Below are 26,166 nucleotides of genomic sequence, written 5' to 3' on the forward strand. Positions count from 1 at the left end.
AGATTATCAAACATGGGTCTCCACATTGGGCTACTTTATAGATTTTGTGCAAGGTAGTGATTCTTGGAGGGCATTTTCTTCTCTACTTTCTGTCTCCCTGACTCTTTTGTAAACACCCCTTTATAGCTTCATCATATTTCTCACAGATCATTGGTCTACAGATATATACATACCCCTACATACACAGCCCCACATACACAATTAGACTTTCATTTAAGGAAACAAACAAAACTTCTTTTTTTTCCCCAATGTTCATGTTGAATTGTCAACCATCTTTCTATAGTTTTTCCATATCATTCTTTTATAATTTAACTAACCAATGGTATTCATTGATTATCCTCACTAGGTTCTGTTAGTTGGCAATATTACCATCTAGGATTTTCAACTGTGTAATCTCACCAACTAATTTCTCTTCTCCTTGCCTATTATTGTAAATTTGGGCTCTTTAATGAAAAAAAATTCTCTTCAGCTGTAGCATTCTGTGATTCTGCACTAGCCATCTTTTTTCCATCATTAAATTTATTCAATTGCAGGTGCCATTTAATTCCTCTAAACAATACTTTGGCTTTGGCATAAAATTACTGGTATATAATTAACTTTATATACCAGGATTCATGTTTGTGTCATTGAAAATGCCAGCTTAGAAGGACAAAAGCATCTTTTGAACCCAAGTTGCAATGTCGTTACCTTTGTCACCATGGGTGTTGTCCCTTGGTACCCATTTTCTTTCTAATATTATAGTGTCTTTATAATTTGAATAGAGATACTGCATAAAATGTAAAGGTAAACATCTTCCTAGTTATGAATTTAGTCAGGATGCTGGCACAGGTAACATGTTTTGTTGATTTAAAAGTAGAAAGAAATATATCAGTAAAGTACTGGTGCAGCTAGTATTATTAATATAACTATATTCATTCTCATACTTTCAATAATTTCTTTTGGCATTTGCATTTATTTTATAAGAATATGAAAAATATTTCAGAATTCCTTACACAAATTTTTTTATTGTTCAACCTCCATTTTTTTATACCATAGTTTTTTATTGAAAAAAATTATTCTGAGTACTGATTATTAGATTATCTTCTAATAATTTTTATAGAAAAAGTGCATTCTTGGTATATTCCCCAAACCGTTGCATGTCTGAAGATATATTTTTCTTGGCCTCACATACAAACAATAGCTTGGCTGAATTAAAAATTTTGTTATGGGTTGTGTAATCTTTTGCCATCAAAACTTCTAATGATTCTTTTGGCATTTGTGGTCGTAAAGGTGAAGTCTCATTTTTGTGGCCACATAGTAACTTTGTTCTTCACTTGTATGTGATAGAGTGTTAATCTCTTCATTTCTTCCTCTGAGAGCTTGGTGAGTCCAACTTGATTTTGAAAAGTTAAATTCTGCTTTAGATCAGCAAAGTTTTCCTACTATTTGATTATCATTGTTTCTTCATATGTTTGGTAGTTTCCCTTGGGCTCAGCTGGTAAAGAGTCCGCCTGCAGTGTGGGAGACCTGGGTTTGATCTCTGGATTGGAAAGATCCCTGGAGAAGGGAAAGGCTACCCACTCCAGTATTCTGGCCTGGAGAATTCCATGGTCTGTATAGTCCATGGGGTCGTAAAGAGTCAGACACTCGCTTTTACTTTGGTGGTTTAGTCGCTAAGTCGTGTCCAGCTCTTGGAGACCCCATAGACTGTAGCCCACCAGGCTCCTCTGTCCATGGGATATACCAAACAAGAATACTGGAATGGGTTGCCATTTCCTTCTCCAGGGGATCTTCCTGACCCAGGGATTGAACCCAGGTCTCCTGCATCATAGGCAGATTCTTTACCAACTGAGCCACCAGGGAAGCTTTATGTTTAGTTCCCTCCTTTTTGATGTCCTGTTCTGTATATACTGGTGAGCCTACATTGACACATCGTTAACCTAGAGTCATGAGTTTATGTTACAGTTACGTTGTACATTCTGTGGGTCTGGACAAATGTATAATGACATGTCCATCAACATCCTGAGTAATCTCTCTGCCTTAAAAATCCTATTCATTCCTCATCCCCCATTCCCCACCCCAACCTCAGGAAACCCTTGGTCTTTTCATTCCTCATACTTTTGCCTTTTCCAAAATTTCGTATAGTTCTATCATAGTATGTAGCCCTTTCAGATTAGCGTCTATCACTTAATGATATACATTAAAAATTTCTCCATGTCTTTTCATGACTTAATAAGTCTTTCTTTTTGGCACTGAATAAGGTTCTATTGTCTGCAGGTACCATCGTTTATTAATTAATTCATCTACTAAGCTACATCTTGGTTGTTTCCAAACTTCTGTAATTATAAATAAAGCTGTTATAAACATCCATGTGCAGTTTATTGTGGGAATAAAACTTTTCAGCTCCTTTGGGTAACTACCAAGGAGTGTGATTGCTGGATCATATGGTAAGAGTGTAATCATATGGTAATCATATGGTAATAAGTTTTGTAAGAAACTCCCAGAAAGTGTTGGTACCATTTTGCACTCATACCAGCAATGAATGAGAGCTCTTGTTTCTCCATAACCTCATCAGCATTTGGTGTTGTGTGTTCCAGATTTTGGGCATTCTAATAGGTGTATGATGATAGTTCATTACTGTTTTAAGTGTATAAACGTGTTAAGAGTAGGAACTTTTAAAACATTTTTTATTGAAGTATAGCTGATTTACAATGCTATTCTAGTTTCGGGTATACAACAAAGGGATTCAATTGTAGATAGATAGTTTCTATTATAGTTTATTACGAAATACTGAGTATCATTCCCTGGGCCATACAGTGAATTCTCATTGGTTATCTCTTTTATATATAGTAGTCTGTATCTGTTAATCCCAAACTCCTAATTTATACCTCCCCCTTTGGTAGCTATAAGATTGTTTTCTGTCTGTGAGTCTATTTCTGTTTAGTAAATAAGCTCATTTTTATCATTTTTATAGATTCTACATATAAGTGATATCATATGATATTTGTCTTTCTCTGTCTGGCTTTCTTCACTTAGTATGATAATTTCTAGGTCCATCCAGGTAGGAAGTATCTTGAAGTTTTTGTTTTTTTGCATACCCTTCACAGTAACACAGACATTGCTTTAGGGTTGCTAGATACTAAAGAAGTACTTAGCAGATTGTAGAATTTCATCACAAGATGGTATTTGAGGTCATTTGGCTAGCTCAACCTCCTTTTTCCCAAGACGAGAAAACCAAGTCTCTGATAAATTAAATCATTCACCCAAGACCACACAACCAGAGCCAGATGGCAGCCCTTATCTCCTAAATCCTAATCCAGGCCATAGTCCAATAATACCAAGTGGATGATTTTATGAGTCATCACTGATGCCTTTGTAATTTTCACATCTTAATTTTTCCTCTGTAAAATAGACAAAGTAAACCCATCTCATTCGACAAATAGAAATTAAAAATGATCATTACAACGAACATTGTGATTGGCAGGAAATGTAGAAACACTAATACTATGAAGTACTGTTTTAAACAGTATTACAAATAAGTATGACAACAAACCAAGGCTCTTCTGGCATTGGAACTCAGAGACTAACCATCTTGACCTGCAACATCTTCTCCTTTCCAGGGGCTTTACTCTCAGGAGTTCAACTCAGTATGGAGTTTGCTATCATTTTTTCCCTTGTGTTTGTGTTTCACGTCCATATGAGGAGTTTAAGGAGCCTTACACACATTACCTCATTAATCTTCCCCAAACCTCTTTAAGATAGAGTGGAGGCATAAATCATTATTCCTGTCTGGCAAAAAGATGGCCTAACATCTCTTTTAATTTTCCTGACACTCCAAATTGTTGATTAAATATAATATTTTCTTCCCCAAGGATATTTTTCTCTCTTTTTAAGTTTAATGTCATCAAGGTAAGTAAAACCAGATAGAGAGGGCTGATGTTAGAAGCTCATTTGAGAAGCACAGGATAATGCTGCTAGGTCACTTCAGTCGTGTCCAACTCTGTGCAACCACATAGACGGCAGCCCACCAGGCTCCTCCATCCATGGGATTTTCCAGGCAAGAGTACTAGAGTGGGGTGCAATTGCCTTCTCCGGCACAGGATGATAGGCTCCTCCTATTATCCTGTGCTGGCTCCTCCTTGTCCTATGCTCTCCTCATTTTCTAAAAAATGCCCCTCTTTGTTGCTGCTCAGTCATGACAGGAGAAATGTCCTCTAGAGCCTGGAGAGATGTTTGAAACAAATTCACTTCTTTACCTATCAGCCAAGACTACCAGCAAGAGAACCAATGGATCCATTCAACTATGTCATCCTAACTGTCTATAATATAAACTCTGGTATAACAGACTTCACAGTTTTACAAAAGCAACACTGGAAGTTAAATTTACAGCCTTGTGTACTTGGATTAGGCATGTGGTTCTCACTATGAAAATATTTGGAGTTAGACTTTGAAGATGTTAGAACATGACCAAGACGTGAAGAGAATCTCGAGACTAAGTAAGGATGATTTGTGCAAATGATTGTAACAACCCACTTGTCCAATTAAAGCCATTGCCCACAGTGTAGGCCAGTGAAGAGGTAAATGAGTAAGAATGATACAGACTAAATGAAACTAATATTCTATCATCCCTAAAAGTTCATCAGCAAAGATGAGAGTCCTCTTGCAACTGAATTGAGATATTAAATGTTTTATTATTTTTTAAAGGACTACCATATGAAATTTTTCCTGTCTCAGAACAAAGTTATATAATAATCAGATACTAGAAGATGGTAAAAACTAAAGGATCATTGCATTTTAGAGCTGAGTTATTGAGGGCACATAGGCTGCAGTCCATGGGGTCGCTAAGAGTCGGACACAACTGAGCGACTTCATTTTCACTTTTCACTTTCATGCATTGGAGGAGGAAATGGCAACCCACTCCAGTGTTCTTGCCTGGAGAATCCCAGGGACGACGGGGCCTGGTGGGCTGCCGTCTGTGGGGTCGCACAGAGTCGGACATGACTGAAGCGACTTAGCAGCAGCAGCAGCAGCAAGAGTTCTATCATTTACTCAAGATCACATAAGTGGTTATTCTATGAGAAGACTGTAAGTTGTTTCTTTCCCCCCTCAATCCAAGTTGCCTCTCAAACCTTCCACGAAAACACATTTATGCTTAGATCACTTGTGTTCTACGTTGCTGACAGATGAAGGAGATTAATGAGAAAACTATCCCCCAGTGTATTTAATCTTGTTTGGGGGAGCAAGCAGGAGAAGGATGTGGTGTCTTTTCTCAGAAAAAGAAAACATATTCTTCTAAAAGGAAAATTAGCTTTGTTCAAGAAACTGCTCTCAAAAATTTCTCCTGGACCTCTGCTTTGTTTGAGCCATGGGAGTGTTTAAAGAATGAAGTTCTTATTACATTTCCTTCTCATAAGGTTGTAGAATATTGCTTTGAGCTAAGTAATCATTATAGCAATTTACCAGTTGGCTAATATTTAGTCAGCATCTCTCTACTACTTCATATAACAGTTGAAGAGTGTTTTGCCATTATATATTAGTTAAACTTCTAAACGACCCTGAGAGTGTGGTTAGTATTACTGCACATCTGGGAATACTGAAAGCCGGTGAAAAAGGAGTCGAGTTGCCCTGGGCTTCCTCCACAAACGCAAAGGAAAAGAGCTAAGAAGCAAATTCCCAATGGTCCAAGCCCACAGGAAAGCGTCCTATTTATTTTAGGTGCTATGAAAATAAAATCAGAAATATGAAGTTTATAGAGCTGGCTATATCTCAGCCTCTTCCAGGTCAGGAAGGTATAAATGAAAAAACAGAAAGGTCTTTCTAATGTTGACTTTTGTCCCCAGTATCATTTTCCACTTTTTTAGTGGTGTTATTCCCCATAGCCTAACTTTCTTCCTGCACTCTTGTTGGGTCCCTCGAGTTCTCGAATTCATTTACTTCCCATCTGTAGGATTCTTGAATAGCAGTAATACTTCCCTAAAATACCAGTTCCTAGCTGTTATACTTCAAGTAACACTGAGCTTTGTGATGAGTTCCAGGAGTGGCTGCATAGGAAATACAAATAGGTTAGCCAGAGATAAGTCTGAAAAAAATAGGATTTGGTGGAAAAGATGGGTGAGGAATAGTCAACTGTGTATGGGTAAGAGCATTAGAAAAGTATCACACAGCAGAGTTGACTCATTTGTGAAATTAATTAGTCCAATGATCTGTCTTCTCTATGTTCCACATTATCCCTGGGAATTCCGTATGTGTCATCTTTGCTCCTGTGTTCTCTGGCTTTCCTTCTGAATGGTACTTCATTCTCTAGGTGTGGTTTTTTATGATAATTCTTCTTTCACCTGAACTCACAGATAAGTTCAGATAGTCGGGATCCATAAATAACCCGGAGAAGAAAATCACCTTCATCTGTTCTGCAGAATTATTTTAACATACTTCCCATGGAATCAGTAAGAGATAAAAAGCACAGTGGGCATTGTAAAAAGATCTCAAAATATAATAATGTAAAAATAAATGGCAATTAATGCCTTATCTACTTATGAAAAGAGTGACTGTAGGATTTTCAGAAAAGGTATTTATAGTATAATGGCTAAGTTGCATTTATATCCAGCACCCCTTCCCTCTTATTGCTAAAAGTTACCTTTCTATAATTGCAAACTAGTTTAGCATCTTAACAATAATGGACATGTTTTTAGGAGATTATTGCCAAAAGTGCATTCTTTATTCCAGAGGGACTCTGTAATAGATACCAGCATTTTAGTAATGACACAAGCAATTACAGTTTTCTTTAGAGTAACTTAATCTTCATATTGGGCTATATGTCTGGAATTTTAATAGTATTTTTAATTTAAACAGTAAGTATACAACATATTACTAATTACATGTGAATATGAACTAAGCACATGACCACTGAGCTTGATTCTTAAAAACAAACATATTTAAAAGTACTTAACATAGTGTAGGGTAAGTCACAAAGAAATTAAAGAATGCCACACAGGGCTAGCAACAGCTTTCATGAAATAACACAGAGTCTTCCTTTTTAGAATGCTTACTAAGTTTGGTCCACAGTTAAAAAGTAGCTAAGAGGAATAGAAATACTCCTTCCCAAATAGAATTAATATTTTTTAAACAGATAAAGGTATAAAACATTAAAACATAAATATGAGTATGTTAAAAGAATGGTTTTTCCTTCGATGACACCATTCATCAAAGGGTGTCTAAGAATTTTTAGTAGTAATAGTCATGGTGGCCCTTAATGATTCATCTTGATTGGTGAGGATTCTAGATTACAAGAACAAGATCTTTTTCTAGGTCAAAGGTCAGGCTAATTAGGCCAAGGCGGTAAAGATGGTCTTTCACTTATCTGAAGCCTAGATGAACAGAGGGGAGATGGTTTTTCTTATAAATGAAAGTGTTCACTGAAAATACTTTGATTTTAAATGGCTAAAAGAAATCATTTAGCGTTAGAATCTAGACTTACACTGTCATGTACAAATTTAAAGCTATTTTGGCACAGGTCCCAGACCCTCTTCAAGAAGCTGATAGAGATGTGCTTGGTGAATCAATTCAGGGGGCTTTAATGCTATTTTTAAAATCTAGCTTTTACATTAAATAAACCAGTTTGTTATTTTTCAAGAAGTTATAATCTACTTAAAACTGTCATTCTCTGTTTCTGACTTGCAATTAGATGGTATTTCCAAAATGTCAGACCTAGATTCTGCTTCTACTGTCATCATAATAAAATGTGACAGCCAAGATATTATATCAATACCTTTCCCATAATTAGCAATAAGGACCCAGCCAAGGGTTAACTAGAAAAGTTTCACAAATGTTTTTCTACAAATGGTCCTGAAGGCAGTATTATGCTTTTAAAATCTGCTAATGTAGCAAAGATGCATGACAACCAGGAGACAAATCTATGAGTAAAACTGTTTGGAGAGAATAGTTCTGTAGTGTATGATGTATGGTATGTAAATGAGCTTATTAGGACTCTCATCTATTTTATTATTGGTGACCAATTTAATAGAGGCATTTAAAAAACAATATTTCTGCCTGACTCCTAGAAATGAAGAAGATACATTGATATAATTGAGAGCAAATGATTGCATGTCGTGCCATTTAATCATGTCATTTTTCAATTGCTATTTTTTGCACTTCACTGCATGCTTATAGAATATTTAGCTTCAATATAGATCAAGTCCCAGAGTTTGCAACTGAGCTTAGTTCCTGTATTGGCTGATGTCTTTTAAGTTCGAAATCAGTTAAAATATGAAGATGTCTTTTGTCCATATTTTCTTTAAATATTCAAGTCATCATTCATACCTCACTGGGGTGTTTTAATTTTTTTTTTCTGTTTTGAAGAATTACTCCTTTACAATTCTAGGTTGGAAATTCTTATTTGCAGCATACATTATACAGTAGGTATAGTTAAGCACATAATTGTCTCAAGAATGGAGCTGTTAGGACCAAAATATCTCCCGACCCCTTGCTGGAAATTTTGCTAATCATTTGCCTAATGAATGTTTCTCACTTTTGTTAAATCTCTTCTTTATTATTTATATAATTTACATCTTTCTCAGAAAAGAGATTAGCTCCCACTGTCTGCTAAAATATGAGGTTCTTGAGGGCAGAACGTTTTGACTATGTTTTGTTCACTGATGTGTCTCAACCACTGAGAACAGTGCCCATTATAATATGTGTTTATTAAATATTTGTTCAATGAATTAAATCATATTTTTCCACCTCTGCTATCTTAACTTCCCTGGGCTTAAGAATTATATAGTTTACTGATTCTTACTGTATTTGCAGGGTTAGGAATGGGTATAAGATAAACCCCTGACAGGTATATGAAGCAAGTTGTTGGCCCTCTCATTGACAGTAAGTTTATGGCTGCAACCACTTCGAATTAGGACTCAGGGGCAGAGATGATCTGAAAATGTCAAGATTTTGCAAGCTTCTTCAGCTCTCTTATGAAAGGCAGTGTGACTTAGTTTCATGGATTGGCTCTTGATTTAGATTGCATGGGTTAAAATCCTTTGCTACTTATTAACTGTCATCACTGGTCACATACTTAACCTCTTCGTGTCTCCATCATCTCATTTATAAAATAGGTAGATGACAGAAATGTATGTCTCAGACCCTCTTCAAGAAGCCAATATCATTCATGTGATCTCAGAGTGCTATTTTGAGAATTCAGTGAGTTGATACATATGAAATACCTAAGAAAATGCATAGCATACAGAAATATACAAAAGATTTGCCATTAGTATTGGAGATTAGTGAAAAATAACTAAGAAAATACTACTAAGAGGAGAACCCTAGCATTTATCTACTTTAGCTGGTAATGATCTTTCTCATCTTCAAAGCCAGTGCCCATAATTTAGTATGTATATCAACTCCATGTTACTTTTGGGTCACAGCCTCACTGTTCACGAGGTACATTTACCTCACTTACCTCATTTAAAAACCTACAATAACTTGATAGGTTAGATCTTATCAAAAACCTTTGTGCTGCATTAATATGTCTTATTGTGAGTAGCCAAGAGTCTTCTCTAATTTACAGCCAGTTTACAAGCCCTTAAGATCAGGTACCACATCATATTATTGGCCTCTTATCCACCAGTACCAATCCTGTGATGAAAAGTATGGTGTTTGACAAATGACACCTAATAAATGCTTATTTCTACAAGAAGTATCATTCATGTGATCTTTCCCAACTTGCCTCCAAATGATGATTCCAAACCAACAAGCCAAAAGCATCTTTTGGAGAATCATAGAGGTACAATCATAGCCTCTCATTTTTCCCATCTGCTATACATTCATCTCACACGTTGGCTATAGGCATTAACATTATGGGATGCCTTGTACCTGCCAAACAGTCACAAGGTTTTGATTACTATGTAAACTCTCTCAGAACAAAGCTTCTATTTAATTTAGTGCAATGCCAAACATGTTAGTCATTAGTTGGTAAATTACTTACTTGACAAAAAATAACCAAAAGGTATAAAATCCCAAAATATAGTATTCAAACAATCGGCATTCTTAATTATATTAAAATTCTGGAGATTATCAAGCAAATATGAATAATATAAAGTTATCACTGGCTGAAAAGATATATTCATTGATTGATTCATTAATTTTTTAGCCATTAAATAACAATTAAAAAATAATTGATTTATTATTTCAATTAATAAAACTACACCAACATCACATTTGGCTCTATAATATGAGTAGTTTCAGCTATCAAAGAAACTCATAAACAGGTCAGGAGAGGAGAAAACCCCCAGATAAACCAAAACACCCCTTTGTATCACCATTAGTGGATTGAAAATCATATTGCAAGTTTATAAGTGTAAAACAAATACCTTCAATCTGTTGACAGCTCTCTTGTAACATGTCCAAGAAGATATGTTTAAAGGGTTGGTGAACTGTAAAGGAAAAAACAACTTAGGAATTTTGATTTTTGCTTATGGACTTCTCAACTTTTATAGCAAATCGACTTTTAAAGTAACATGAAGAAACTGAGTAGAAATGTAAAATAAGCAAATAAAGTAGGTCATTAGAGACTTAAAAGTATCACACCAAACTATATTCCAACAATCAGATTCTGAAGTGATACTAAGACAATGACCTCCATACTAACAAAGGTAGCTCTTTAGGAAAAAAGGACTAAAGATTACCAAATAATAATGATAACTAAATATAAAGGCATTTGGAATCTTTTTCTCTTAGACATGTTGCTTATTCTCCTTCTTTATATTCTCTTTCCCACTTCTTCCCTTTCTACTTTTCTGAGAAGGCAATATGATTATGCTTAGGAACCAACATAATCTCATTGGATATCAAGGACAATGCTTCAAAACTGGCGTTAATGAAAAAATCTTTCAAATTTTTCTTTTTGTAAATTAAAATGGTAAATTTTAGTTTAAGTATAGTTGATTTACAATGTTGCATTAATCTGCTGTATAGCAAAGTGATTCAGTTATGTATTTATATCTTTTAAAAATATTATTTCCCATTATGGTTTAACATAGGATACTGAATATAGTTCTCTGTGCTATGTAGTATAACTGTTGTTTATCCATTCCATGTATAATAACTTAAAATGCTAACCATAACCTCCCCCTGCATCCCTCCCCTACCCAGTCCCCTTGGCAGCCACCAATCTGTTCCCTATGTCCGTGAGTCTGTTTCATAGATAGGTTCATTTATGTCATATTTTAGATTCCACGTATCAGTGAAATAAATATTTCACTTATCTATAAGTGAAATAGACAAATAATTGTATTTGTCTTTCTCTTCTGACTTACGTCGCTTAGTATGATAATCTCTGGTTGCATCCATGTTACTGCAAAGGGCATTATTTCATTATTTTTTATGACTGAATGATATTCCACTGTAGATATGTACCACATCATTTTGTCCATTCATCTGTCAATGGACATTTAGATTGTTTCCATGTCTTGGCTATTGTGAGTAGAACCTAGGGCTTCTCTGGTGGCTCAGTGGTAAAGAATCCACTTACAATGCAGGAGAACAGGAGATGTGAGTTCAATCCCTGGATCAGGAAGATCCCCTAGGGAAGGGAATGGCAACCCACTCCCATATTCTTGCCTGGAGAATCCCATCAACAGGAGACTGGAGAGCTACCCTCCATAGGATCGCAGAGCTGGACACGACTGAAGTTACTTAGCACGCATGCACGCATGAACCTAGGGATGCGTGTACCCTTTTGGATTAGAGTTTGTCTGCGTATATGCCCAGGAGTGGTATTTTGGATCATATGTTAATTCTGTTTTTAGTTTTTTGGTGAACCTCCACACTGTTTTCCACAGTTCCTGCACCAGTTTACATTCCCACCAACAATGTAGGAGGGTTCCCTTTTCTCCATATCTTCTCCAGAATTTATTTTTTTATATTGGATTATAGTTGATTAACAGTATTGTGTTAGTTTCAGGTGTACAGCAAAAAGACTTACAGACTTAGAGAACAAACTTACGGTTATTAGGAAAGAAGGGTGGGAGGAAGGGATAGTTAAGGAGTTTGGGACTGACATGTACACACTGCGATATTTAGAATGGATAACCAACATGGGCTTACTATATAACACAGGGAACTTTGCTCAATATTATGTAACAACCTAAATGGGAGAAAGTTTAAAAAAATAATAGATACATGTGTATGTATAACAAAACCTTCCAGATTTTTCCATTCTTTACTTCCTTTTCCAGGGGCTCCATTCTCTCTTTTCTCCAACATGCCTGGTACTCGCAGTGTCCCAGACTACTTGCTACTGGACCTTCTGTCCTTGTAACCTCAACTACCCGACTTGGACAATCTGGCTCACATTGTTTCCCTGATTTCATGGCTCCTTTGATAGCAACCTGCACAAACTTCTTTTAGCACTTACCTCTCTGTATCATTCTTGGGACCATACTTATTTGTGTAGTCCATTTCCAGTAGACTTTTGGTTCTTGAGAGTGGGAACAGTAACTTGCTCTTTTTTGATGCCTCCATGCCTGAAATAGTGCCTAGCAGACGCAAGGTACAGTAAACATTTTAGGAGGTCTGGAGGCAGGGATGAGTTCATCTTGTTTCTGAGACTTACTTAGATTGCTTAGCTTGGGTTTCTGTTTAAAAGTGCTTTCTTCTAAAAATGTAAGCCAAAAATAGTTATAATAATCATTTTGTTCCTATGTAGTTATATTTAACATTTCTCTATACATCATTTATCATAGAAATAATGTGAACTCTACTGATTCTAAGAAACATTGCCAGCAAATCACTGATTTTATTTAGTATATGTTTGTGATTATAAATAAATATGTATATTTTAATGGTTGACATGGAAACACATTTATGTGAAAGAATGTAATTTTATCAATTATATCTCTTAGATGTAAAAAATTACTGAAAAATATGTTTCCATGTAAATTCTCAGTGTTACTCTCTCCTCTTTAAAGTAGTGTTATTTCTGAAGTGTGCATACAGGATAAATTATTAATCTAGAATATACACTGAGTTCTTTGGATATTTAAATTTTTAAATTTGCAGAATTATGGAGACATAAAAATCTGATATTTAATGTCAACAATTTTTAAGAACACCTAACACATGGTTTAAAACCCATCAACTGACTGGGGTTCAGATGTGGAGTGAGGATCATCTGGATACTTAAATACTGGATACATTCTAGATTCATATTAAAAGTTACGGCTAATCAGCTTTATGAAAATTTCCCCTAGCCACCTCACATGTCCTGTTTCAGAACTTTGAAAACACCTGTGAGATGAATAAAGCCTGTTTGGGCTGCTTTGTAAATATCACCTAATGCGGCTGTGCTAACGCCACATATACCTTTACTGCCATCCCTGGCAAATTCCCATTCAGCTAAGAAACATCAGGACTCTTTTTTGGCTGTAGAAATGCAGTTATTATTTTAGGCAACTTAAAAGAGAATTTTGCAAGATCCAGTTTGGCAGCATGGAACATCTCTTTTGATTTTCTAGCCCCCCACCCCCGCTTTTTTAACAAATTAATGACAAGCACAAACAAAAAATAAAATCTTCTCTACATATATTCATAAAACTCTTCTGAAGCAATCCCAGTGGCTATATTATTATGTCATCTTGAAGTGTTGCACTTTGGGTGAAAAACTGACAGGTATTAAGTGGACTTAATAGTTTGACTTGCTCAACAGTTGTTCTAGAGCAAGAGAGTAAACTGAAGGGTATGTGTGTGTGAGAGAGAGAGAGAGTGAAATAGAGGGAAAGAGAGAAAGCATGTAAAAGAGAAAGTCAGCAGAATTGGAGGAGGAGATGGAAACAATGCCTGCTGCTTTGGTAGACTCTTTAAGTTTTATCTTTGATTGTGTAGGAGTTTCCCTCCATTCAGCATTGAACTAATGAATAGTGTCAGTAAAGAAATTTGTCAGACCTGGTGGTTCTATCAGGAGTTATATAAGGAAAATAGTAATGAACCCTCGGAAAATAAATAAGGCTAAGTTCAAGAAACATAACTGAAAATGCTGTACTGGTATAAATTGGATAATAAAATTCCTGGTCATATTTTGCTATAAATAGAGGTGTGGGAATTTGTCATTCTCCTTATTTAAAATTCAGAAATATTAAAGGTACAGGGTTCTCTCATTACAGAAATAATAGAATTCCAGCTATTACTGAGTTAGGGTCGTTTAAATGGCTATAGCATGTATTATATCAATAAATGGAACATCTGTATGAAACGTCCACCTGCTGATCTACTACCACTCTGTGCACATTTCAGTGAACCGCACTTAATCATTTTAAGACTTCTTCTAATGAAGCCTTATCTAGATTAACATTTTAAGCACAAATACTTTCAGGCATTAAAACTCTAGCACTAAATTAAATTGCATTGTCTTGTTTACCCTTGTTGATTAATAAGCAATCTGTTAACTGTTAGAACAGTCCAATTGTAGCAGTAGAGCGAGATTAGTAATTCAGTGATGTTTGTGGATATAATCATTTCTCCTGAAGGCTTTGAATTAGAATATCACTTATACACTATCTGTAGGCAAAGAAAAGATACAATATTTTAAGACATGTTTGCCCACTATTTTGCTTGAATCATTCAGCTTAGGGTCACTGCAGCAATACAAAAGCTTCTGGGGGCAAAATGTTATTTTGATGTATGCATATCCTTCTTAAATAGCGTGAATGTCTATTAAGAGAAACACAGCGACTAACAAATAATGCAATAATCATCCTGTATCCTAATTTCTGTTTTCAAAACATTATTGCTTTGTTAATCAAGTTTCGGAAGAGAAATGTTGCTTACCATATTTTTTCAAATAATAGCTGTTATATATCAGTTTTTTTGCAATCTTATTTAACTTATTTCCAGTTAGTAGAAAAGTAAACTTTTAGCTGCAGAGAATCTAGGAGAAAATTTGGAAATATCCCATTTATTTGGGAGGACTTTTCTGTCTTTTGTATTTTCTATGACCTTGAAACAAAGCATGGCAATCTGTTTGGCATTCATATGACCTAAATGATTTATTTCATTAAGTTAATCACCTAGGTATCAAAGACAGACCCAACATTTTAGATGTAGAAGTAAGTTTAAAAAGAGGGGGAGAGGAGGAGAAGAATGAGATGAAGCAAAAATCACTTGGGTAGAAGATATGCAATCCAAAAGTAACTCCAGAGGCCTTCTTGTCCCATTTATTCATGGTTGAGCATATCCCTACGATTTAAAATTATGATGGAAGAGGATGTTGTATGTTTAAAGGAACTCTGTCCTGTAAACGCTCATGGATTGGTCCCTCTTTGCATTGCAGTCCCTCTGTCGTGAAATCAAGCAGCGACGTCGCGGAGTGGCCTCCATCCTGCGTTTATGCCAACATCTTCTGGATGACCGGGAGACCTGCAACCTGAACGCAGACCACCAGCCCATGCAGCTGATCATTGTAAATCTTGAAAGAAGGTGGGAAGCCATTGTCATGCAAGCCGTCCAGTGGCAAACACGGCTGCAAAAGAAGATGGGAAAGGAATCTGTGAGTGATAGTTTCTTCTTTAAATCATGATACTCTCTCATTTTTCTCAGAAAAACATTCTTTCAGGACTTGGAAAATATGTTCCTCTTAACAGTGGTTTTGCTAACTAAAGGAATAGTTATCTCCAACCTCTAAAAGAAACTCCATTTATCATAACACAGAGATTCATTTGCCTACTAGTAAGATGAATCTTAGTCTCATTGTCTTTTAGAGAAATCATATGGAGACTTCACTTAACTTTACCAAACTAAGCCATTAATTCTTTCAATCATTCCTTCACCAACAACATTGCTAATCATACAATACACCATGAAGATTTTGCTAGGAAACGGCTTACCACTCTCAGAGCTTATAGAGTCGCGTGTATGCTCTACAGACAAGGCAATGAAGTAAAGTATGCCACTTGCCTTTTCTTTCCATGAGAGGAATTCACACTGTCCATGTGTAAAACAGTCTCCATTGTTCCTGCTTAGAGCTCCTTCAAATAGAGATGCATTGCTGAGAACTAGCAAGTTTCCTCTGAGAGTTTTAATGCAGTGCTCAAGGTAGAGGTGTGGACTGCTTTTAAGAATTTTCCAAATTGACTGTAAACTCAGGCTATTGCTAGATGAAGGAAAAATATATAACTAGAGTTGTTTTATTATAATATAGAATACACACTTATCCAGAAAACCTTCATATCCTTAAGGGAAAGGATTTATAGATGAAAATATTGCATTCCCCAAAGGACCTTGAAGTTAGTGTCTGTTAGTTCAAGGCCTAATTCTCATGTTTGACTTACATAAGTGAAATACACACGTATATAGATACAATGGAAATTTTTTCTTGTGTATTTATATCATCAGTTCTATGTTTTCAGAGAGTCCAAGATTCAAAATTGAAAAATCAAATATTGCCACTGAATCAAATGTTGCCACTGAAAAATAGTCTTCTCCTATGAATTCTAATTTTAACAAAGCCTTAATATTTGCTATCTGATATGTTTGTCATTGGGAACTGGGAACAGGAGGGACAGTGAATCAGTAAGCCTTCTCACTCTTTTTGCAACTGTAGTTACGCTGAGTCTAGGGGATGATTTTATCATTAATAGTTCACTTAATTGTTTTGTGCTGAAGTTGCTAAATTTCTTAAGATGTCCAAGTTATTACCAGCAATCAGATTCTATATAATTGGATGTCTTTTCTTAAAATGACCTGTCTGTTGTGAAGCTATTTAGTTAGAGTTCTTTCTTTTCTTTCTTACTTTTTTGTAAAAGAGGTTATTTTTTATCTATAGTTTGAAACATTTAAGCATAGTAGTGACCCTAATAAAGTTTACATAAAAAGCAATTGCCCCTGGAGAAGCTCTAACATTAGAAGCATTCAGGCTGCTTTGGAGGAGACAGAACTGTGTTTCTTTGGAGATTTACTTGAAATCATATGATCAGGGATGCAGAAGTGGACCTCTGCAGACTAGCTGTGGACATTTTTATCCTACTTCTGTTGTATAGGTAAGCTTTAGCTTTGAAATATTGGCTACTTCTTAGAGGCTCAAGCTACTAAGAGAGGTAGATAAACACTACAGGTGGACCAAATCTCCCCTTTTCTGTAGGTTGGATGCTGGACGTGTAGGTTTTCTGGAATCCTGAGGTAGCAAATAAGGTCCTCTGTGCTAAACAAGTTGACAGTCCTCGAGAAAGGGAGAGAAGAGTAGCAAGCGGCACTAATGTCAACAATGCAGTGAATACCATGTACCTCAAAATGTTGGAACTGTTTCTGACTTCTGATCTCTGTTGGTTGGGTAAAGAGTCCAGGTTGCTTTGTTGAGCAAACAAGTATTTCACCCATGTGGAGGCTGCCTTTGAAGAGACTCAGAAGCCTCTAAGTGGTCTGTTTGCTTTTTCATCCGGTGTCCCTGCGCCTATGCCATCCTCTTCTGTGCACAGGAACATTCAATGCTGTATTTCCAGGGTCTGGGACATACCCACATATAGTAGATTTTAACAGAAATTTGCTAAATGAATGAACACACTCTTTTATTTCATAATTTTCTTTCATTCTGGCATTTGGTCCAGAGTTACTATATTAATTCTTAGTGTTCATATTCTCAAAAAAATGGCTTTGAGTATGATGTTCCTATTTGAGTATTTCACTTTCATGAGATCACCAAGCAGATGACTTTTAACCTTTGTTCTTGAAGGTAGGGTTAGTTTTTCCACGTTCTAAGATACGATGTGAACTCCCCCATGGTATTCTCTTTTCTTCAAGTTTTTCTGAAGGAAATTCTCTATGAGGTATTGAATGAAGTCATTCTGAAAGGGCAGGCTAGGTTCTGGCACTTAGAATTAGAGGCTCTAACTCATCTCTGTATTGTAGAATTTTCTTAATCAGTCACTTTGGAAATAGCTTGTATAAGAGACATCACCTAATCGTCTGTCCAGTACTCCTCATTTTTGATGTCACTTCTATTTGTGTGATGATTTAATTACTGTTGATCTTCTCCACTAGTCTGAAGGAAACAGCCACATTTCAGTTTCTCCTCACCTTTACATTCCTAAAAACCCCACATAGCGTGTGGGACTTAACAGGTACTCTGTAGTATTTGTTAAACAAATGAATTTTCTCTGAGTGATACTCAATAATAATCAGTGTTAGAGATTCAAAAGTAAGCAAGACATCTTCCTTCTCCAGAAAATGTGTAGTTAATGCAAATATACAAAGAACAATAATGCTAGGTCTCTTGAGGTAATTACTGGCTTCAAGTTTAGAGTTAATACTGACAAAATATGGAAAATCTTTTCTTAATATTCAGAAAAATTCAGATAAAAGTAAAAATGTCAATTAAGTAAGCTTCTCTAATTCTCCTAACTAGGTAAATAATGAATCTCTCTCTCTCTTTTGAACTGGAAGAAAGCAAGAGATCTTTTATTAAATTCTGGGAGTTAAAACGGACAAAACTCAAAAGCATCTTTCTCACTTATCATCGGGATTTGAAATTACATAATTATTTGACCAACTCCACTTTGTTCTTTCTACATTCAAGCTCTTTTCACAGACTTACTTTGGATTATTTTGTGTTACCTATAAAACTAATCTCTGTGTATACTTTTTATAGTGTAATACTAATTTTCATTTAAATCATATGTTTTTATTTATCATCTCCTTCATTTTTTCTTTATGAACTAAAGAAGCTTGAATTTTGTTGCTTTGACTTCTTTATATGATTAAGGCTTTACATTTTGGTCAACAGAACCGTCTGCCTGTATTACATTAGAGTATCCCATTTCCCAAAATATTGTTCTGAATTTGTGATGTATTTATTATAGAGGACTAAGATTTTCATTATTTGAACAGTTTGAATTTCACTTCCTACCACTGATACAAATTAAAATATATGAGACAATCCATGAAAACAATACAAATCCATATCAGTATAAATCCACTCAGAATAATCTATAATAATTTACAAATCCAGTCAAAATAATCTTTAGCAAGGGGAAGATAACTCCTTGAGTTCAGTCACTCAGTCATGTCTGACTCTTTTGCAACCCCATGGACCACAGCATGCCAGGTTACCCTGTACAACATCAATTCCCAGAGCTTACTCAGGTCCATCATGTCGGTGATGCCATCCAACCATCTCATACACTCTCATCCCCTTCTCCTCTGCCTTCAATCTTTTCCAGCATCAGGATCTTTTCCAATGAGTCAGTTCTTTGCATCAGGTGGCCAAAGTATTGGGGTTTTAGCTTCAGCATCAGTCCTTCCAATGAATATTCAAGACTGATTTCTTTTAGGATGGACTGGTTAGATCTCCTTGCAGTCCAAGGAACTCTCAAGAGTCTTCTCCAACACCACAGTTCAAAAGCATCAGTTCTTCAGTGCTCAGCTTTCTTTATAGTCCAACTCTCACATCCATACATGACTACTGGAAAAACCATAGCTTTGACTAGAGGGACCTTTGTTGGCAAAGTAATGTCTCTGCTTTTTAGTATTCTGTCTAGGTTAGTCATAACTGTTCTTCCAAGGAGCAAGTGTCTTTTAATTTCATGGCTGCAGTCACCATCTGCAGTGATTTGGGAGCCCCCCCAAAATAAAGTCTGTCACTGTTTCCATTGTTTCCCCATCTATTTGGCAGGAAGTGATGCTGTAAGAGCAATATTGCATAGGAACCTGGAATGTTAGTTCCATGAATTGAGGCAAATTGGAAGTGGTCAAACAGGAGATGGCAAGAGTGAACGTCGACATTCTAGGAATCAGCGAACTAAAATGGACTGGAATGGGTGAATTTAACTCAGATGACCATTATATCTACTACTGCAGGCAGGAATCCCTTAGAAGAAATGGAGTAGCCATCATGGTCAACAAAAGAGTCCGAAATGCAGTACTTAGAAGCAATCTCAAAAATGACAGAATGATCTCTGTTCGTTTCCAAGGCAAACCATTCAGTATCACAGTAATCCAAGTCTATGCCCCAACCAGTAACACTGAAGAAGCTGAAGTTGAACGGTTCTATGAAGACCTACAAGACCTTTTAGAACTAACACCCAAAAAAGATGTCCTTTTCATTATAGGGGACTGGAATGCAAAAGTCAAGAAATACCTGGAGTAACAGGCAAATTTGGCCTTGGAATACGGAATGAAGCAGGGCAAAGACTAATAGAGTTTTGCCAAGAGAATGCACTGGTCATAGCAAACACCCTCTTCCAACAACACAAGAGAAGACTCTACACATGGACATCACCAGATGGTCAATACCAAAATCAGATTGAGTATATTCTTTGCAGCCAAAGATGGAGAAGCTCTATACAGTCAGCAAAAACAAAACAAAAACAAAAACATTTGAGCTGACTGTGGCTCAAATCATGAACTTATTGCCAAATTCAGATTTAAACTGAAGAAAGTAGGGAAAACCACTAGACCATTTAGGTATAACCTAAATCAAATCCCTTATGATTTTTTTTCCTTTAAAAATTTTTTTAAACTTATTTATTTTAATTGGAGGCTAATTACTTTACAATATTGTAGTGGTTTTTGCCATACATTGACATGAATCAGCCACGGGTGTACATGTGTTCCCCATCTTGAACCCCCCCACCCACCTCCCTCCCTATCCCATCCCTCAGGGTCATCCCAGTGTACCAGCCCTGAGTACCCTGTCTCATGCATTGAGCCTGGACTGCCAAATCCCTTATGATTATATGGTAATCCCTTATGATTATATGGAAATAGATGAAAGGGATTAGATCTGATAGACAGAATGCCTGAAGAACTATGGACGGAGGTTTGTGATACTGTACAGGAGGCAGGGATCAAGACCATCTCCAAGGAAAATAAATGCAAAAAGGCAAATGGCTGTCTGAGGAGGCCTTACAAATAGCTGTGATAGAGGAGAAGAAAGGCAAAGGAAAAAAGGAAAAATATAGCCATTTGAATGAGAGTTCCAAAGAATAGCAAGGAGAGAGATAAGAAAGCCTTCCTCAGTGATCAGTGCAAAGAAATAGAGGAAAACAATAGAATGGAAAAGTCTAGAGATCACTTCAAGAAAATTAGAGATACCAAGGGAACATTTCATGCAAAGATGGGCACAATAAAGGACAGAATTTTTATGTACCTAACAGAAGCAGAAGATATTAAAAAGAGGTGGCAAGAATACACAGAAGAACTATACAGAAAGATCTTCATGACCCAGATAATCATGATGGTGTGATCACCAACCTAGAGCCAAACATTCTGGAATGTGAAGTCAAGTGGGCCTTAGGAAGCATCAGTACAAGCAAAGCTAGTGTAGGTGGTGTAATTCCAGGTGAGTTATTTCAAATCCTTAAAGATAATGCTGTGAAAGTGCTGCACTCAATATGCCAGCAAATTTGGAAAACTCAGCAGTGGCCACAGGACTGGAAAAGGTCAATTTTCATTCCAATCCCAAAGAAAGGCAATGCCAAAGAATGCTCAAACTACTGCACAATTGCACTCAGCTCACACGCTAGCAATGTAATGCTCAAAATTCTCCAAGCCAGGCTTCAACAGTACATGAACCGTGAACTTCAGGTGTTCAAGCTGGATATATAAAAGGCGGAGGAACCAGAGATCAAATTAAAAACATCTGTTGGATCATCTAAAAAGCAAGAGTGTTCCAGAAAAATATCTATTTCTGCTTTATTGACTATGCCAAAGCCTTTGATTGTGTGGACCACAACAAATGTGGAAAATTATTAAATTGATGGGAATACCAGACCACCTGACCTGCCTTTTGAGAAATCAATATGCAGGTTAGGAAGCAACAGTTAGAACTTGACATGGAACAATAGACTGGTTCCAAATAGGAAAGGAGAATGTCAAGGCTGTATATTGTCACCCTGCTTATTTAACTTATATGCAGAGTACATCATGAGAAATGTTGGGCTGGATGAAGCACAAGCTGTAGTCAAGATTGCCAGGAGAAATATCAATAACCTTTGATATGCAGATGACACCACCCTTATGGCAGAGAGTGAAGAACTAAAGAACCTCTTGATGAAAGTGAAAGAGAAGAGTAAAAATGTTGGCTTAAAGCTCAACATTCAGAAAACTAACATCATGGCATCTGGTCCCATCACTACATGGCAAATAGATGGGGAAACAATGGAAACAGTGACAGACTTTATTTTGGGGGGCTCCAAAATCACTGTAGATGGTGAATGCAGCCATGAAATTAAAAGACATGTGCTCCTTGGAAGAATAGTTATGACTAACCTAGACAACATACTAAACAGCAGAGACATTACTTTGCTAACAAAGGTCCCTCTAGTCAAAGCTATGGTTTTTCCAGTAGTCATATATGGATGTGAGAGTTGGACTATAAAGACAACTGAGTGCTAAAGAACTGATACTTTTGAACTGTGGTGTTGGAGAAGACTCTTGAGAGTTCCTTGGACTCCAAGGAGATCCAACCATTCCATCCTAAAGGAAATAAATCCTAGGTGTTCATTGGAAGGACTGATGTTGAAGCTGAAACTCCAGTACTTTGGCCACCTCATGCAAAGAACTGACTCATTGGAAAATACCCTGATTCTGGGAAAGATTGAAGGCAGGAGGAAAAGGGGAGACTGAGGATGAGATGGTTGGATGGCATCACCAGCTCAGTGGACAGGAGTTTGAGTAAACTACAGGAGTTGGTGATGGACAGGGAGGCCTGGAATGCTGCAGTTCATGGGGCCACAAAGAGTTGGACATTACTAAGAAACTGAACTGAACTGATCGGACCGGATGCAATGATCTTGGTTTCTGAATGTTGAGTTTTAGGCCAGCTTTTTCACTCTCCTCTTTCACTTTCATCAAGAGGCTCTTTAGTTCTTCTTTGCACTTTAGTTCTTCTAAAAGCGTCTTTTAATTTTAATTCTGCCATAAGAGTGGTGTCATCTCCATATCTGAGGTTATTGATATTTCTACAGGCAATCTTGATTCCAGCTTGTGCTTCATTCTTGATAACTCCTTGATGGAAGCCATAGACTTCTTCCTCTAAAAAGATATAGGCAGTCTTCCACTTCCGCCAGGATAGAGTAAAGGATCAGTACCTTTATACCTGAAATAATTTAAAAACTGGACAGAAACCACAATTTCAAGACCTTGAATACCAGGCAGTGAAGAGATGTGAAATGATTGAAGTGATACTATGGTTACTCAAATTTCTGCCTAGAGAGAATTTTCAGGTCACTGTGTACAAAGAAGAAATCCTTGCGGAGCCTAGCATTCTCCCTGGATTGAGAAGACAGGTCTGGGAGTCCAATGAGGATAGGGCAGCTACAATTGCTACAGGCATATAACAGAGAGGAGAGAGCTGCACAGAGAGATGGCTCTAGAGCTATCAGAGTGATCCTCTTAAGTCTTCAGAGAAGGAACCCCCTGAAAAAATTAGAGGGAACAATCCCTGAAGCTCACACACAGCTAGGAATACTTCCTTTTCCTATCAGTCACAGTAGAAACCCTTATCATTCACAGGGCCTGTGACAGAGTACTAAGAACAGTTTTACATTTGTAATGCAAATTAGACTAAATGCTCTGTTTGTGTGTGTGTGTATGTGTATATGTGTATGCACGCGCACACACTCAGTTTCTTCCTACTCTTTGCAACCCAATGGAGTGTAGCCTACTAGGTTCCTCTTTCCCAGTAAGAATACTGGAGTAGGATGCCATTTTCTTCTCCAAGGGATCTTTCTGACCCAGTGATCAAGCCTGCATCTTCTGCATTGGCAGGTGGGTTTTTTATCTATCACTGAGCCACTTGGGAAGTCTTGCCCAAAAAACTTTAAAACAAAACCTGAAAAGATCAAACTCTAAAAGTAATTTAAATATATCTCAGTACAACACTCAAGAATGCTTATTGGCATCTGAGTATCCAGCATCCAGTAAGGTAGAATTTGCAGTATCTGCCATCCAGTTAAAAGCTACCAGCATACATGTTTATTCCTATGGCTATTTCATGTTGATGTATGGCAGAAATCAAACCAATATTGTAAAGCAATTATCCTTCAATTAAAAATAAATAAATTCTTTTTAAAAAGCTACCAGCATACAAAGAAAAAGTAAAATAATTTGATAATGAGGAGAAAAATTCAATCAATAGAAGCAGATACAGAAATGACAAATAATAAAGTTAATAAAGAACATTAAAAGTTATTCTACTTGCATTCCATATGTTCAAGGAACTAGAAAATATATTGAGCTTATTAACTAGAGACATTGAAAATATCTGTCTAAAATCAAACTTCTACAGATGAAAACTATAATAACTGAGATGAAAAATACACTGGATAGTATTAGCAACCAATTAGACATTGCACAAGCAACAATTTATAAATCTGAAAACATAACAATAGAAACTGTCAGAATTGAAACAGGAAAAAAGCCAAAAAGATAGCATAAGTGAGCTGTGAGATAACTTCAGGCAGGTTAGTATATATCTAATTGGAATCATTAAATTCAAAAAAATTGAAATCATTTCAAGCATCTTTTCTGATCACAATGTGGTATTATTAGATGTCAACTATAGGAAAAAAATATTAAAAATACAAACATATGGAGGCTAAACAACATGCTTCTGAATAACCATCAAATCATGGAAGACATCAAAGGAAATCAAAATGTGCATAGAAACAAATGAAAATGAAAACACGACAACCCAAAACCTATGGGATTCAGTAAAAGCAGTGCTAAGTGAAAGGTTCATAGCAATACAAGCTTACCTCAAGAAACAAGAGAAAAATCAAATAAATAACCTAACTTTGCACCTAAAGCAACTAGAAAAAGAAGAAATGAAAAACCCCAGGTGAGTAGAAGGAAAAAAAATCATAAAAATTAGGGCAGAAATAAATGAAAAAGAAACAAAGGAGACTACAGCAAAAGTCAACAAAACTAAAAGCTGGTTCTTTGAGAAGATAAATAAAATAGACAAACCATTAGCCAGATTCATCAGGAAAAAGAGGGAGAAGAATCAAATCAACAAAATTAGAAAGGAAAATGAAGAAATCACAACAGAGAACACAGAAATACAAAGGATCATAAGAGACTACTATCAGCAACTACATGCCAATAAAATGGACAACTTGGAAAAAATGGACGGATTCTTAAAAAAGTTTAACCTTCCCAAACTGAACCAGGATGCAATAGAAAATCTTAACAGACTCATCACAAGCACAGAAATCCAAACTGTAATAAAAAAATCTTCCAGCAAACAAAAGCCCAGGACCAGACGGCTTCACAGGCAAATTCTACAAAAAATTTAGAGACGCACTAACACCTATCCTACTCAAACTCTTCCAGAAAATTGCAGAGGAAGGTAAACTCCCAAATTCATTCTATGAGACCACCATCACCCTAATACCAAAACCAGGAAAAAATGCCACCAAAAAAGAAAACAGACCAATGTCACTGATGAACATAGAGGCAAAAATCCTCAACAAAATTCTAGCAAACAGAATCCAACAGCATATTAAAAAGATCATACATCATAACCAAGTGGGCTTTATCCCAGGGATGCAAGGATTCTTCAAATTTCACAAATCAATCAATGTGATACACCACAGTAACAAATTGAAAGATAAAAACCATATGATTATCTCAATAGATGCAGAGAAAGACTTTGACAAAATTCAACACCCATTTATGATAAAAATTCTCCAGAAAGCAGGCATAGAAGAAACATACCTCAACATAATAAAAGCCATATATGATAAACCCACAGCAAACATTGTCCTTAATGGTGAAAAATTGAAAGCATTTCCCCTAAAGTCAGGAACAGGACAAGGGAGCCCACTCTCAACACCACTATTCAACATAGTTTTGGAAATTATAGCCACAACAGTCAGAGAAGAAAAAGAAATAAAAGGAATCCAGATTGGAAAAGAAGAAGTAAAACTCTCACTGCTTGCAGATGACATGATCCTCTACATAGAAAACCCTAAAGACACCATCAGAAAATTACTAGAGCTAATCAATGAATATAGTAAAGTTTCAGGATATAAAATTAATACACAGAAATCCCTTACATTCCTATACACTAACAATGAGAAAACAGAAAGAGAAATTAAGGAAATAATCCCACTCACCATTGTGACAAAAAATAAAATACTTAGGAATAAATCTACCTAAAGAAGCAAAAGACCTATATATAACAAACTATAAAACACTGATGAAAGAAAT

The 26,166-nt window shown here is 36.2% G+C and overlaps 1 protein-coding gene across 2 annotated transcripts in view; it reads left to right on the forward strand.

The window, feature by feature from the left end:
* Window positions 1–26,166, forward strand: part of AKAP6 (A-kinase anchoring protein 6) — a 501,487-nt gene that overhangs the window by 430,368 nt on the left and 44,953 nt on the right. For both annotated transcript variants that reach the window (XM_027521919.1, XM_027521920.1), the window contains exon 12: window positions 15,293–15,508. In XM_027521919.1, the coding sequence (XP_027377720.1) occupies window positions 15,293–15,508 (216 nt within the window). The remainder of the gene's footprint in view (window positions 1–15,292; window positions 15,509–26,166) is intronic.

This window comes from Bos indicus x Bos taurus, chromosome 21 (assembly GCF_003369695.1).
Source record: "Bos indicus x Bos taurus breed Angus x Brahman F1 hybrid chromosome 21, Bos_hybrid_MaternalHap_v2.0, whole genome shotgun sequence".
NCBI classification, from domain to species: Eukaryota; Metazoa; Chordata; class Mammalia; order Artiodactyla; family Bovidae; genus Bos; species Bos indicus x Bos taurus.